This window comes from Microplitis demolitor, chromosome 10, assembly GCF_026212275.2.
Source record: "Microplitis demolitor isolate Queensland-Clemson2020A chromosome 10, iyMicDemo2.1a, whole genome shotgun sequence".
NCBI classification, from domain to species: Eukaryota; Metazoa; Arthropoda; class Insecta; order Hymenoptera; family Braconidae; genus Microplitis; species Microplitis demolitor.
The window spans coordinates 12,307,527-12,325,142 of NC_068554.1; the positions used below are offsets into that span (position 1 = coordinate 12,307,527).

General features: G+C 31.8%; 1 protein-coding gene across 2 annotated transcripts in view; it reads right to left on the reverse strand.

Annotated features, from left to right (window-relative positions):
• The window catches only part of LOC103573581 (phospholipase ABHD3), a 172,044-nt gene that overhangs the window by 9,921 nt on the left and 144,507 nt on the right, over positions 1–17,616 (reverse strand). For both annotated transcript variants that reach the window (XM_053742508.1, XM_053742509.1), the window contains 2 exons: positions 14,993–15,105; positions 14,689–14,920 (listed from right to left, as the gene is read on the reverse strand). In XM_053742508.1, the coding sequence (XP_053598483.1) occupies positions 14,689–14,920; positions 14,993–15,105 (345 nt within the window). The remainder of the gene's footprint in view (positions 1–14,688; positions 14,921–14,992; positions 15,106–17,616) is intronic.

The following is a 17,616-nucleotide window of genomic DNA, read 5'->3' on the forward strand; positions in this document are numbered from 1 at the left end:
GGCTTACCTGATGGAACATTACAATAAATTGCGATCGGATGGTCGTTGAAGACAATTTGTTGTCACTGTAGTGGCGTTGTTGCGTTGTTAAGAAGATCTTGTAGTTCAAAATCGTTCTTTTCAGCATTTACCAGCTCGAGCGTGGTGATCGGTATTGAAATGGCTTCAACGTGCGATAGCTATTTTATAGATAAACTGAGAAAAATATAGCCTGAGAAAATATGAATTGAGAAAAAAATAGAAAGATAGCCTTATACACAGTTTTGGATCAGATTGAACGGAATATAGTATAGTACCGGATATCTTAACTGGTAGAGCACTCGGCGCGATACCGACATGGTCTAGATTCGATTCTTAAATCGGGCTATCTTTATTTTTCTCAGTTTATTTATAAATTGTCTTAGTGAGAAGGTTAATTGTAAGTTTGGGTTTTACTATATTTAAAAATTGGGAATTTTCCTCCTAAAAAATTAATTGTTGCCCCTAATACACTTTACGATTGTTTTTGTACAATTTTATTTAACTTCTGAGCTTTTAAAAACAATCCAAAAATACTTCAGCGCAAAGTCATAAGAAATAAACCAAATTTAGAAATTTTTTTATTTTCAATCAAAAAAAAAACAATACAAAAGAAAATCTGCACAAAATGGGAATAGCGAGGTTAAATACTGTCTTAGGTAAAGTTTTTTTTGAGACGAAAAAAATGAGAATCGAAGGTTTCGGATTTCGAAAAAATAACGGTTTTTTTGAAAATACTGAAATATTTAATATATCGTTACTTCCGAAAATTTTTTGAAAAAATTCAGAAAAATGTATTTGGTAGAATAGAAAATGATGAAAAAGTTTCAGCGAAATCGAACGGGGTCGGGTCAAAACCTCGGTGATTTGGCATGGAATGCCCCATGTATATATATATACATATAAACTTTTGAATCAAATGTGTTTTTTGACTCAGCTTGTTAAGCTGAGTTGAAAGGTAGCAAAATTTGTCGAAAATTCCATTACGAGGACAAATACAATAGTTAGATTTTTATGGAATCTACTAAAAATCTAAAAAAATTCTTTTTTTATCTTGTTTTTAAAAAAAAATTTTTTTATCTTTTCCTCCCATTAACTGAATAACTAACGCAAAAATGAACGAAAATCCGAAAAAATTAATTTTTTCACTTTAGAGATTACACAATTTAAGGAACAAAACTTATTCCTTTAATTGTTTTGTAAAACTTTAAGCAATTGGTCCGGACAAACCGTTCAATGGAGCAATCTGAAAACTTCCAGGGTTTTTTGGGGTACATTAAGCTGTAAAATCACCTGGCAACATTAACCTTTCCATCAATATTTGCAAAGTAGCGATGAGTTGACTAAGGTACCAGAAAATGACCATTTTCTGTGGGTTTTTCAAATTAATATTGAAGATAAAAAAATTTTTTTTTTTTCTAATCGGAAATGAAACATCTAAGGAATTTTTGCAAGTTTCTCAAACTGCCCTTTAAGTTACTGTGCCACCATCAGTTACTGAGATATCGATAGTCAAAGACAAAAAAATCCTTTTTCATTTGAAGGTTGATATCTCAGCATTAAATTGTCGTACAGAGAAACAAAATAAAACCAAATTGTAACTAAATGAATTCCTTAATCGAGCCATGAATTAGTTTTTTCGAAAACAATTTTCCTGGCCCCTTAGGCCTAAAAAACAAAACAAAAAATTTAGAAAAATTTTGTTTCGGCCTATTTTTTATTAACCCGCAAAAACCATGCCTCAGAAAATTATTTAGCTGAAAGATCTTTAAGCTAGAGATTTCAAGCTTCAATTTGCTTTTTTTTGTTTTTTCGATACGATCATTTTCACGAAAATTCAGCCTTCCAAAAATCACTAAAAAATTTATAAAATTTTTTTGTTCCTTTCATTTTTTGGATAGGTGTATATATATATGTAAAATTTATAATTAACCACGTGTTTTTCTGTAGTTGACAAATTTTTTGATATAAATGTTAAATTGAAACGACTTGAAAGAGAGATTTATTAAAAGGAAGAAGAAAAACAATTATGAAACGATTATAAACTTAAATTTTTGTGGTACTTAAAAAAAGATAAACCGCCTCATTTTGTGCCTTTTTTTTTTTTTTACAAAATACACACTATCGCAATTTTTTAGTTTTTATATGAACTTAATCTAAAAGTTTACTGTTTTTCACAATAATCACTTTCTTTTATAAATTTCACTTGCCCAATAATAAACTCTTTGGACGAGAAACGTGAACGATATGCTGCACATACGAGTATATTTTTAAGGTTAAATTTTAAAATAGGAGGTAAGTTTACGGTTGAAAAATGACCATCCACACTTCTAATAGTTACGTTGGCGCATAAGCCGTATGACATAATTTAGTTTTAGCCAGTCATTTGGTAGTGCTAGTGCATGACTCGGATAATTTCATTTCTTAACTGCAGAATGCTCTATCCAGTTATATAGAGATCAGTGGTACCTTCCCTCAAGAAATTCACAGTTGAAGCAAAATATACTTTTAAACATAGAAGGCGGTAGATTCAATCGCTTGACGCGCTTGGCTGTATCCAAACGCAAGGAGTACTTGAGCCAAACGAATTTGGTTTGATGTTGGGAATCTTTTTTTACAGTGTAGTAATATTAAAATTTTCCGCAAGTATACTTGAAATATTTACCAATTTCGGCTCATTCTTATGTTATGAAATTATGATTAAGGTTTTATTTTTGTAAAATGAGTGAATTTACAAACGGGTTATGGTGTAGGTGTGGTTCATTCAATAATTTAAGTTAACACAAAAATTACAGATGATAAATAAGCTGTTTTATTAGCAATTGAGACAATGTGAATTGTCTTCGTCGTCCTCAGCCTTGCGGTTCCCGATTTTCTCCGTCTCGTTGCCGCCTGAATTTAGTACGTCATAGTGCCATGGTCACATGACTTAATTTTCACGTCGACGCATGTCCATGGGGGTGAAGTGGGGACAGAGTACAGAGGTGAGTCCCAGACTCTCAATTATCGGTCAATCACTTCGATCCTGGATCACTCCGTGCTTAGACGTATTTTGTTGTCAATTTGCGACAATAGCGGCTGAGGCAGCCGTTCGGCACACACGTGGCTCGGGCGATCACCGAAGTTAAGTAGCATCGAGCATGATTACTACTTGGCTGGGTGATAGTTTAGCCACGCGTTGGGCTCGAACGAAGGTCTCCGACCGTTAGGCGCGGGATGAAGATCCAGTGATCGGTAAAATGGGAATTTTATCGACCACTGGAGCTTCACTCAAACCGGGAACTGTACTGGCTAGGTTTTCTCTGTGGTTTTCCTACGCCACTGCACCTTCATTGCACTAGGGAGGTAGTAGGGCATCACCGTAATGATGCAGTACAGTAAAAGCACAAGTCGGGCCACAGCCGCACAAACCGGACATAGGATAAATTGAGCTGAGTTGGAATTGTATACCATGGGACAGGCCGATGGCCGACATACATGGTGAATTAATATAAAAAAAATAAAAAAAAATAAAAAATTTGCGATAATTATTTGATATTAATCATATCGCTATATTTCCTATCATTACTCTGGCAACTTTACTTGCAATATTCCTTCAGAACTTCTTATAAATTTTTATAATTGCTCTAAATCAAGTTTTGAATAAAGTTATTAATATTGTACGTTACCGGCGATTCACTCGCGATATTAAATATTATAATATTAAACAATAAATTCTGTGTAAAACTGCGCCATTCTACGTGGAGGAATATTGTATCCGACATCTACGAGGATATTTTATATATTGTTAATTGCGAAGCATTTATTGTAAGTAACTGAATTTTATTATAATTGGCAATAAAACTTGTATCTTTCTAATTAATCCCTCTCACTCTATCTCTCAATCATATTATTTATTTTCCTATTTTACTGGTAAGATTTATTAAACCGTCTATTAAGAGCATTATTAATTAAGAAAGAATTGATAAATCTATTCATCATACGAAAACTATTGATAAATAATAAGCCATGAGGTAAGTTGGTAAATTTTACATACGTTGCCGTGTTTGAATAAGTGCAGGTCTTTGCTTTGCAAGAACCCCAGCCTACTGCTCTGTCCAAGTAAATCAAAAATTCGTTAAAGGCCAGCCTAAACTAGGGTTCAACCCGCGAATTCTGGTGGCTGCAGGTTAAAATCGCAAAGAGAAAAAGCGATTTGTCTCACAATATGTACACTGAATAACTGTGAGAAAAAATATACGTAGTAGCAAATTCTACTGTTGAGTATACGCGATAGCGAATTCAACGATATTAATTCACGTATAAAAACTCGACACGTAGTCGGTAACGGATCAGAACGTGTTAATTAATTCATAAGTAATTAGATTCGAGTAACGAGTCAATGTAAACTCCATAATTAGTAGCCTTGATATAGTAGCTAATTATTGAGGATATTTTAGCGGAAGTTGAGCGGAATTATACCACAAGAATAATTTAGACTAAGCGAAGTGTTTGGAGAATACGTGATAGCACGTGAGACTTCTCAAAGTTGGATGGAAAGCCCAAGGTGAAGCGGTTGAACACAACAAGCGAAAAGTCATGGAATGGCGGCGTCTTCTTCCTTCGTTGCCGCTCGGTGATGGCGTGTGCAGCATGGCTGCACCAGCGAATTTTCTCATTGGCTTAAAAGCACGTCAACAGGATGTAGTTAGCCGCAAATTTTTCCCATTGGTCGGCTGGTCGCGGGGCTTTCATGCCAACTTGACGCGGCCATGAACTAGAAATTGTATATACCGGGCCCACATAGCAAGAGACCCGGCATCATTCTGACTTTGAAGTCAGTAGCGAGTTTGGCAACTGTCGGACGCAGCAAAAGTAGACGAAGCTTTTTAAAATGATTAAGCTCGTAACTGAACAATTTTACTATTATTTATTAACTTCCCGCTAAGAAAACAGTTTTGCAGAGAGACTTGATGATCTCAAAACACAAGTCACGATGTTAAAAGATGAACAGTCTGCCACAACTGAGAAATTGACAGAAGTCACACAAAATGTGAAAGTGAATGCTGAGGCCATTTCCCAGCTCAACGCTGATTTTAAAAAGATAAAAGTTGATATGGCTGCTGATAAAGTGTCAATGCATGGTCGGCTGTCTACACTTATTGGTTCAAATTCAGCAAGCAGTGAAGCTACTGGTCAAGCGGTGCTTCAAGCTGCACAGAGCTCGTCTGAATTAGTTATCTCTGGCATCCCAAGTCAGGTTGTTGATAAAATGTCTCCTAACGATGTAACGACTGCTGTTCTTACAACTCTAAATCTCAATCATCTTACTGGACATGTGCTAAACATCCGTAAATTTGAAAATAGATCTATGTCGAGTAGCCGTACTGAGGATCGAACTACGCGTCGCTCACACTCCTTCCTAGTCTACATGAAATCATCTCAAATAATGGACTTTATTGTTGAAACTAAAAGGAATTTAAAATCTCTTCCAGTCAAAGAAGTTTATCCAGGATTGTAAATGATAGCTTCGAGGAAAACATCTACGTGAATAAATTTGTTCCACCTGATACATACAAGCTACTGATGAAGACAAGAGGAAAAGTCAAGGTTGCGAAGTATAAGTATGTCTGGGCTCGAAATAATCAAATATTCGTAAGAAAGGATGAAAATTCGGATAAATTTACCATAAACTGTGACTTTGATCTTAATAAAATTCAAAAGCAGCAAATTGATTCAACAATTAACTCTAAAAACAAAGCTTCTTCACCCTTAACCATTTTAAGTTTAAATGTAAATAGTTTTATAGGTCACGTTGCTCAGTTCTTAGCTTTAGTAAATGATATCAAGCCTGAAATTATTTTTTCTGGTTGAGACGTGGCTCAAACCATGGCTAGATAACAGTGTTTTCTTGCTTCCTGATTATACCGTAGTACGTAGGGATCGTGGTCTGATTCACAACAATACTGGACGTTACATTCAGGGAGGTGGAATTGCCTGTTTGGTTAATAAGTTTCTCAAAGTAAAAGTTCTGCATATTTCAACGACTGAACACATCAATCAACCGAAATTCTTACTAGCAGATGTCACACTGAATACTGGATCTCATCTCTTATTATCGTGTGTATACAGAAAACCGAAAGGCCTATTATTGCATGTATTTTTTAATATCTTTACTAAACTGTATCCGCATTTTAATAATATTATCATAGCAGGTGACTTAAACTGTAACTTATTGGATGATAGTTATACTGCTAATCACCTCAGGAACTTTATTTCTGAGTCATCACTGTACTGTGTTCCCTATGGTCCTACATTCCACTAAAATAATTGTGATTCTAGGTTAGATGAAATCATATTGGACAGTGAGAGCAAATTGGTCTCATTTACTAAATCAGATGCGCCATTTGTTGATGGTCATGATTATTTAGTGTGTAAGTACCTACTAAATAGTGTCGGCTACATTCCAAAAACATTAACATTTAGGAATTTAAAAAATTGTGATAGCGTTGCCTTGTCAACCTCACTCTTTAACATGTTAAACGTTAATGATGGGTTTATTCAAAGTTCAAATCCGAATGAACTGTTGGATTTCTTTTTAAAAAATGTCTTGTCTACTCTAGATTCATATGCGCCGTTGCTTACGAGAAAGACTTTCAGACAGAGTGATCCTTGGTTCACTCGTGAATTAAAACTAAAGTGCAAAGAGCGAGATAGACTTTATAAACTTGCCAAGAGACGCCGGAACCAAAATCTGCTTGCTTGTTACCGTCTTATTAGGAAGGAGGTAAAGATTCAATTAAATTCTGCCCGTGAAAGCTATTTAAAAACTGCGTTATCGAATTCATCACCAGGATCTTCAATTTGGAGCGAACTGAAGCATCTTGGACTAATAAATTCGAATCCTTCGTCTCCGTTAAATTTCTTCGATCCGTTGGAGCTAAATGAGTTTTACGCAGATATCGTCAGAAAGCATCCATCTTGTGGTAATGATTTTTTGGAGTCTCTTTATTTGGATTACACACGTCTAGTCGAATGCTCGTTTAACTGGTCCAAAATCGATATTGTTGACGTTACAAAAGCGATACAATTGACGCTAGCAAAATCCAAAGGGAAAAGTCCTGATGGACTGGATCTGAGATGGTTGAGAGGTCATCTATCACGAGTAACACTTTTCTTTACTGCCTTATTCAATAGATCTCTTGATACTGCTGTATATCCAGATATTTGGAAAGTTATTTATATAATACCATTGAATAAAGTCACACCACTTAGATCTCTGTCAGACACTCGACCAGTAGCCAACCTGTCTCATCTAGCCAAAGTATTCGAAAGAATTATTGCAAATCAAGTGACAGCTTACTTAGAAGAAAATGAGCTTCTGGATCCCTTTTTATCCGGTTTTCGAAAGCACTATAACACTCAGTCGGTCCTGCAAAGGCTTACTGATGAGATTAGACAAACCATGGATAATAATAAATTAACCCTGTTAGTCTTGTTTGACGTGAGCAAGGCGTTTGACTATTTTGATCCGAAAAATATACTAGTTGCTCTTTTTAAGCTTGGTTCCTCATTGGAGACGATCGCGTGATTTCATTCATATCTATCAAACTGGTCTCAGTCTATTCTTAATGACCATGGCACACCGATTCAGCTTCTCACAACGTCATCGGGGGTTCCCCAGGGTTCAGTACTTGATCCGATTTTGTTCTTAATTGTAATGAATTCAGTAGTGAGGTGGCTAGTATACTGTAAGCATGGACTATTTGCTGATAACAGTTACATCTATCAACATTTGTTAATTTACCAGATTGAAGAAGATGTTAGACAAGTAAATGCAAATGCTAAATCGATTGCACACTGGGTGAATGCCCATGGATTGGAATTAAACTTGTCAAAAACAAAAACAATGATCCTTGGCTCAAACAGTAAACGAAGACAACTGCAAGAATTTGATGTTCCACCGGTTATAATAAATGGTGTTATCATACATTACGCTAACTTTGCTAAGTACTTAAGAATCCATATTGATAGAAGTTTGTCTTGGAATAATCATGTTTCTCAAGTTGTTCACAAAGTAAACTCAGCTCTACATTGTTTGAAAGTGCGTAAAAATATTTTCACAATGGAGCTTAGGAAGATATTAGCTACCGCTACTGTTCTACCACTTGTGGGATATTGCTCTATAGTTTTAGTGGGTGCGACAGCCGAGAATGACTTGAAGTTGCACCGTGCATTAAATAGTGCAATACGTTTCATATATGATCTCAGACACGATGTATATATCACACTGTACCGTAAAGATCTTGGCTGGTTATCAGTCAAATATCACAGAATGTATTTTATTACTTGCTTTTTGTATAAGCTGTTGATTGTTGGAAAACTAGACTATCTACGGAAACTGTTTGTGGAAGAAGTAGACGTCAGACATTCGGATTGGCTAGCAGTGAAGAAACATTCTTCTTTCGAATTACCGCGCTTTATGACGACTTATTTCAAACGCTCATTTTTAGTGACTGTGATAAGCGTATGGGAAGAATAACCTTGTGATATAGTAAACTCTAATAGTCTTGAAGTATTCAAAAACAAAGTTTATGATTATTTTTTAGAGCTAGATTAGTAGACTGATTCTTTAAGTTGATAAATCACTTAGTGAGGTGGAGTAAATTGTTGTATTAAAGACCAAAATTAAAACTTCTGAAAATTAAAAATTAAAATCAAATTTATATATCCGAATGAAAAATATTGTTTCTATTATTTTCTGTACTTACAGATGCTGCCTTGTGCAGATTGCTTTGTACTCTATATTATTATGTATTATTTATAAAGTTGCCATTTAGCCTGTGCCTTGGCATTAATAAACCTTAATTTAATCTAATCTAATTTAAGAAAATCGACGATTTTCAAAAAATTCGAGAAGTTATTGGTTTCACCTCGATTTTCAAAAATCAGGTTTTTATCATATGTTGACGTTTGAAGGTGCAAAGATGCTATTCAGGCACTTTCAGAACGATATCTATATGAGTGTATGTATGTGTGTTGTTGTTGTTTCTATAATTATAGAAATCTTTCCCATAATTATAGAAAAAGTTTCGACAATTATAAGTGTTACGTCCGAATTATTTTTCATTTTCGTTTTTTTTTTGGTTGCTTTCATATTATTATATCATTCCGTTATATTTTATTTTTATTCTATTTTATTTTTATTTCAGTATTTAGAATTTGTCTAGACACGTAAGCTATGTTCAAATATTTTACTAGGCGAAAAGGATTTCTAATCCTTGACAACATTAAAGTGGCAGCTGACGCACTTCCTTATCGCAACTGCACTCTAAAATAAGTGTTAAAGCAAAGAGTACTTCTGTAATAAGTTGTTAATATGTTTTCTAAGTTGAGAAATACTTAGAAGTAAATTATGGTATCTAGACAGAGGAATTTTTGAATAAATAAAGGCAAAACATTTTTATTTAGACGGTAGAATATAACAATTTTAAATATTGTCAAGAATAGAATATTGAAGTAAGGATACAATAGAATAAAAATTTATACCGAAGAAAAAAAGAAAGAAAAGAATCAAATGACTTTCTACTACCATTATTTAAATATAATTGTAGAACAAAATATTAATTGAAAATAATAAAATAGTAAAATTCGATGATTCAAATAAAATGTTTAAAATTTAGAATGAAAATTAATATACAAATTAATTAAAATAAAACCTTTGAAAATACTAGAATTTGAACAAAATATTTAAATTTTAGAATGAGATATTAATATTCATATTAAAAAAAATAAAATAGTAAAATATGATAATTTACATAAAATAATCAAAATTTTGAATAAAATGATAATATTCAAATTCAAACTAATCAAATATTAAAATTTGATAATTTAAATAAAATAAAACTTTAAAATATTAAAATTAAAATAAATAAATATTGGAATAAAATTCAAACAGAATGAAGATAACAAATTTCCTTCAACAATAAATTAAGGAAAAATTAGTCGAATCAAAAGCTATGAAATTAATAATATCAATTACTACTATTATTATTATTAACATTATTATTATTACATTTATTATTAGTAAAAAAGGCCATTCGGTAGCCGAAATGAAAGCTAGATTTTTCAATTAATCGATATTAAAAGTTAGTTTTATACATACATATCTTGTGATATATGCTAGTGTATAGTCATGACATAAATTAAACTCATTTTCTAAGATTGAGGGTAAAAAAGGACAACGATTATTTTCGATAGAGAACTTCAGATAGTTGATTTTTGACATAACATTATATAAGTAATGTATCAAACTAACCTTCACATATATAAAGTATTGAAAATTTTATTACTATTAGATCATAATTGTCATCGATGTCACAATGGCAAGACCAGTTATAATTATAGGACGTACAGGTATGATTGGAACATCATAAATAATATAAGGAATATTTTTAAAATATAAAATAGCAGTGAAATTTACAGGTTATTTTGTGCACAATAAAATACAATTGACGAAACTGGATTTTAATGGGACAAGCATAAGTTATGTGGTATAAAAACCATATTTTCAACATTTTTTGATTCTATTAAAATTTTCAAGGCTATAAAATTATTGGAAGAAATGGTCTAAATATAAAGTTTAAGATCACAGATTAAAGCTTATTAGTCAAGCTTTAAAATACTTTTTACAAAAATTATCTATGAGTTTCAGTTTTAAAGTTATATGGACTTTAAAAGTGATTAAAAACTGATTTTTTTGAAAAATCGTTAAAATTTCAAATAGCCATAACTTCTAAACTAATCGACCGATTCAGCCCATCTTCGAACTAAACCGTGGCAATTACACATGAAATAATTGTAGAAAGTTTCATTAAGATCGGATAAGAATTGTAGACGCAATCGTGTCCTCAAAATTCGCTTCTATTACATAAATATATATATATATATATATATATATATATATATATATATATATATATATATATATATATATATATATATATCTACACATTACAGTACACGCGTACAATTAGAGAGATACAAAGCAACTAGCTAACACATATCTAATGTGACTAGCATTATCTTGTATTATATTATTTTAATAAAACTAATTATTTATTACTCTGTTAATACTAATGATTGGAGTCAGATAATTTATTTATCGTAGTAATTAAGTTCCAAGAACCACATCCCAGTCATTACATTGGTAACTGCCCGACGTGATTTTCGAGAGGACGCCGTTTCGTGCACACATCCCACGTGGCAAATAGCACGTTCAATGTAAAACACCGCGTCTACGCTGATGGCTGATCGCGACATACTAATTCCGCAAGTTCTTTACAACAGTGAAGTGTGCGAATGAAGTGTTGTTTAAGCCTTTTATTACGGCTGGTGCATTGCGGGGCATTTTGGACATATGTCGCACTGGTTTATAATTTAAAGGACACCATCGTGGTGCAAATTAAATTGTGATAAAAGTGATCAGTGAATTTTTGTGCAAATACAGTGAATGAAATTATCGTTCGCGTTAATTTTTTCCCTGTGATAATTTTCGTGCGACTCGAAGCATCTCGAACATTCCTAAACGGTGAGTCAGGTCCGACGGACACTAATCCGCTTAAAGTGGTATTAAAATTTTGTATTAATTTCATTGTGTTAGTGTTTCTCGTATATTAAATATGTCGAATCCAGAGAACAAGAAAGGCGATGAGTTTTTTGATGCTAAACCAATGATCGTCAACTCGCTCAATGCACCCTACTTCAAACCGAAGCGAGTGAATTTATGGTTTGCGCAGCTTGAAGCTCAGTTTGCGATCCACGGCATAGCAACTGAGAGAGACAAATTCAACCACGGGGTTTCTTTCATTCACGCAGAGTATGCATGTGAGGTTGAGACCCTCATCATCAACCCACCAACGACGGCGTCATACGCCCAGTTGAAAGCCACGTTCATTGCGTGTTATTCAACGTCAGCTACACGAGACCTACCGTTTGTCTTCCCATACATCAACGACGTGCTAATAGCTTCAGAAAACCAGGAGCAACACCTCGAGCACTTAAAAATTTTATTTCAACTTCTCTCTAGTAGTTACTTTCTTCACAACGTAGCAAACATGCTCAAAGTATTATTTTTTTTTTTTTTGGATTGTAAATATTTCTTATTATTTTTCATTTGTAAATAAGCATTATATTTTTTTTTAAGAGGGGAAGTACTGTAGCGACTACGTCCCTACTTATATCATTTGATATTCATTATTACGGATAAGTCTGTCAACCATCGATCGTCATCGATAGCCGAATATTTCCCTTACGTGGATAGGATATTCGGTAGCAACAGTTCACACAAGTACACAGTACAGTACACGCGTACAATTAGAGAGATACACAGCGACTAGCTAACACATATCTAGTGCGACTAGCATTATCTTGTATTTATTTACAACTTAAATTCATGTTTTAATTCACTTTAAACAATATTCCTTTCTTAAGATTTCTTGTCCCCGGTCTATTAGTCGAGCAACTAGGACTTAATATATTCTATAAGTCCGATTTTAAAGTAGGTCGAGTTCTCGCTTATAATTTGGCATCTTTAACACCGTTGTCATATTATAGTCAGGAATCAAAGCCTGCTTTTATTACAAATCTGATGTAATATAAGAATGCTTTCAATCATCATAAGAATGTTTCCCATAATTTATACACTGAAAAAAAGATTTATTTGAGCCAACTAAGATTTACTAGGGCCAAAGATATCGTATATTTGGATATGGCCAAATAAATATTTAATTGTGAGAAAGATATAATATATTTGAGAATGGTAAAGGAATGATCCAATGGCTATAAATGAATAAGGGCTTCAAATATATGTATAGTATCGCTAAATTTTAGGTTATTTGTCGCAAATTCAATATCTTTGCCATAAATATATCAATTACTTACCACACATAAATGATATATTTTTGTCAAGTTATAAAATTATTTGAATCAACTGTCATACTCAGTCGTACCAAATATATTTTTTGTCATTAAGAAATATTAAAAATAGAGCCACAAATAAATTGATTTATTGGGGACAAATTTTTTTTGTCAGTGGTGTAATGATTCCTATATTATTATGCGAATCATTCCATGATAGTGTAAAATCAATTTCTATAATATTATGGGGACTATATTCCTATAATATTACTACAATGGTTTCCTTAATTCTAGTGGAATAGTTCATATACCATTATGGGAACCATTCACATAATATTATGGGAATAGTTCCCATAGTATTATGGAAATAGTTCCTACACAATTATAGGAACCAATCCTATATTGTTATAGTAATTGTTCCTATCTATCACAAAAATACTAATTCAAAGAAAAGTTTGGAAATTACTTCTACAATACACAGAAATATTAACAAATAAAAAAAAAACAAAATTCAAAGTTTGAATATTTAAAAAAAACATTGAAAAAAAATTTATGTTCGGTAAAAACATTAAAATTTTCAACATTAACTTTGTGTCAGTATAGAACATCAGAGAAAATTCAAAGTTTAGAAAGAAAAATTTTAATTTTGGACAAAAAATTTTAATTTTTAAAAAATCTAAAATTTTCAAAAAAAAATTATGTGTAAACAAATGGATTGAATTTTTTTAAGGATTTTCTCACGTTTGTCCGGGTCATCGTTGTTAGCATCATTAGAATCTTTTTATTAAACATACATAGGAGACTGTGAGTCTAAAAGGGAGAAATTACTTCGCATAGATATCTCACTCGCTCCAAAGCACGAGCGTAGTACTGTCGCGCTCATACTCACGGCTGAATGTTTTGGTGTCTGGAGGATCTATGCCCCTTATGATTGGTATGGCTGAAAAATATATGTTTAAAATAGTTCCTTAAATAACATATATAAAAACCAGACGTTAGGATGTAAGTAAAGTAGCAATATTTTTATAGAAGCTTCAAAGTGTCTGGCAATGTTCAATACTATTTTGTTATAATATTTTATGAAACATGTATGAAAATTAACCACTAGAATTGATGTAAAGTTAGCCATACTTTTGGTGTCTAACCAATTTAACAGATATGCTGGCATTCAATCAACATATAAACACTACTAGAAGCCCCACATTTTATCCTATAAGGAATAAGTAACATCTAGGGGCACTGGGCTCTTGGACTATAATATATATTAGTAGGTTAATACAGTTTGAAAATAATTTCCCATACTTTACTTGAATTGGAAGAAAAAACAAATAATGTTTTGAATTGAGTTTGTTGAAATAATTGAAAGCACTAACGTAATATAGTAAGTAAAACCAGAAATTCGTGATAGTGGTTGCAACAATTATTTTTTGATGATAATTTAATTGCATTGGGCTTGCTATTGTAAAATTAATTTTTTTTTATTAAAATAGTTCCGAATACCTCCAATAAAGTATTTAATACGAATAGATCATGTAAAATATTATGAAAGAGACAGCTAGTTTCGAAAAATACAATGAAAATTATAAACTATTTTTCATCTATTTGAGACCCTAAAAAGACATAAGCTGTATAATTTATATAGTGACGTTTCTGAAATTTAACGATTGACATAATTTTTTATTCACTAGGTTTGACGATCTTTATATAAAAATTCTTGGAATTTTGAACTGGAAAATTATAAAAATAATATTAAAGTATGTATTCAAGTACAACCTTGAAAGCCTCAGTTAGATCTTCCTTAAGTAAATTCTGCACTTTGCTATGCATATTTTTAAAACTTTTTTTCACTGCTCTAGCCAAATATCGATTCAACAATTGATTTAATCCACTCTCAATACTTTTGGTACCTTCGAAAACATTCCATGGCACTGATAAAAAAAATGCTGCTTGCAGTTTTTTGACTGCAACTTCACGTTCTTGGGCTAAATAATTTCCCAATATCAAGCTAAGGAAAATCACATACATAACTTATCACAACTTTATGAATCAATCCACAAAATTATAAAAAAATACGTACCCTCCCATTGAAATTCCAGTAGCACCAATTTGAACATCAGGATTTGATTTAGATACATGATTCAAAACTTCCGCAAAATCATCACTATTAGCTGCACAGTAAGTTCGTGGAGTCTATTAATAAAAACAAAATTTCTCTAAAAATAACTCAAAATAAAATTTAAAAAAGGGCATTTGGCTGCCGGAATAGACATATATATATATATATATATATATATATATATATATATATATATATATATATATGTATATATCGAATTGTACTTTGCCGTCCATCTTACGGCATTAAATAAATATATATGGGTCATTCCACCAAATAAAGTTATTTTTACGGCGTGACCCTCGTCGATTTGATTAAACTTTGTAGAGTCTTTCTATATATTAGAAAAAAAATTCTCTGAAAATTTAAGCCTTGATTATGCAGCAGTTTCAAAGTTATGATTTTTTGAAAATGTTTGTTTTCAACTTTTTCATTAATTTTTTTAAAGGAAAAAATTTTTTTAAAAAAATGATCACCTAACAATCGTTCGTAGAAAAAATTCTCAGCTTTCCAACAAAAATATATATTTTTCATTTTAAGTTACAGAAGACCCTTTAAAATTCGTTTAAAATAGAAAAAACGATTTTTTTGATCGTGCGGCGCTTGATCTAATTTGATATTTTTTTTCGGAAAGCTGAGACTTTTTCCCACAAAATATGTAATTATGACGATGTGCATATTTTTTGTTTGAACAAAATTAAATGAAATATACACTCTCTATGATTAAAAAAACTTTAATTCATAACTTTTTTGAGAATCTTGATACATTTTTAATACAAGTGTATCCTAGACTATCAACAATAGGTGAGAAAGGGCGTACTGCTGATTTTTCTTTCACCGTATTCGGCTCTAAGTATCGTATGTCTTAAACATTCATTTTCTATAAAAAGTAATTATTCCTTGATTAAAAGAAACGATTTGTAATGTTAAATGCCAATAAGAAGGGTGATTAAAAAGTATTCAAAGTATTCAAAAGCATTGAAAAGTATTAAAAATTTTTTTTCCAATCGTTTTGAATCGTTTCTTTCAATAAGGGTTGGTTATAAAAGTGTAATCAACCCTGGTAAAATTTGGAATAGCCCGGATGCATAAGTCTTGCGGTGTGAGGATATGTTTTCTAGTATGTATATGCAGTAAAGCTTTGACAACAAAAATTATAAAACTATTTTTCATGATACCAGTATCAAAGCTTTAAGTTTAGGAATTAGTGATTTGACTTTTGATTCTTGGGTTTACTTCAAAAATGATTTCAGGCTATTGATGTTATCTCCCTTAATGACAGTTCTAACTTTGTCATCAAGTTTTATAAAAATTTGTGTAAAGAATAAATAGTATTTATGGTTTCTGTTTACTTATAAATTGCAAATCATAAGCTACGCGTCGACTTATGGTTGATCACACCATCGACCTTACATTAACTTAATTCTAACTGGCTGCTGCCACTGAAACTACTTTGTAATGCGGGTAATCATGAAAAAAATAATGTGTAACACGAGATGAAACACGACTTTAGATTGCAGTTATTTTCAGCTTTTGCCTACGGCTCGGGCACCCTACTTTATCCTCGTCTGATATCGTCTTATTTCATCTCTTGCCACACAATAGACTATTAGTTTGATAAAACCACAAAATCAATGACTTGTATTTAAATAATTATTGATTTTATTCAAACAAAAAATATGGACATCGTGAAAATGGCATATTTTCTGAGAAAAAGTTTTAGCTTTCCGAAAAAAATATCAAATTAGATGTATCAAGCGCCGCACGGTCATAAAAATCGTTTTTTCTATTTTCGTTTCTATTTTAAACGAATTTTAAAGGGTTTTCTGTAACTTGCAATAAAAAATGGATATTTTTGTTGGAAAGCTGAGAGTTTTCCATCCGAAAAACTGTTATGTGCTCATTTTTTTTAAAAAATTGTTTGCTTCAAAAACATTAATGAAAAAGTTAAAAACAAACATTTTTAAAAAATTCAAACAATTACAACTTTGAAACTGCTGCATATTAAAGGCTCGAATTTTCAGAGAATTTTTTTTAAATATATAGAAAGACTCCACAAAGTTTAAATCAAATCGACGAGGGTTGCCCCGTAAAAATAACTTTATTTGGTAGAATGACCCATATATTTATATATATATATATATATATATATATATATATATATATATATATATATATATATATATATATATATATATATATATATATATATATATACGAATATTAGGGTGCATCACTCCAGAGCAATATTTTTTTTATGTTCAGGTGACAAGAATTATAGTTCCGCACAAATGAAAAATTTTGGCGCAAGAAAATAAATTCTAGCTCGATTAGAGATTTAGCTCATCGAAAAATCTGATTTCCCATTTGAATAACAATAGAAAATTTTTTAACTTCCCGTTAAGAAAATCGATGATTTTCAAAAAATTCGGGAAGTCATTGGTTTCACCGTCATTAAAAAAAAAGGGTTTTCATTATGCGAGTAGTGTGTGTTTGTGTATGTGGATGTAAGCCTCTCATATCTTTTTAATGAATGAACTGATTCAGATGGTTCCTCTGACACTCCAAAGATTTCTTCTGTACTT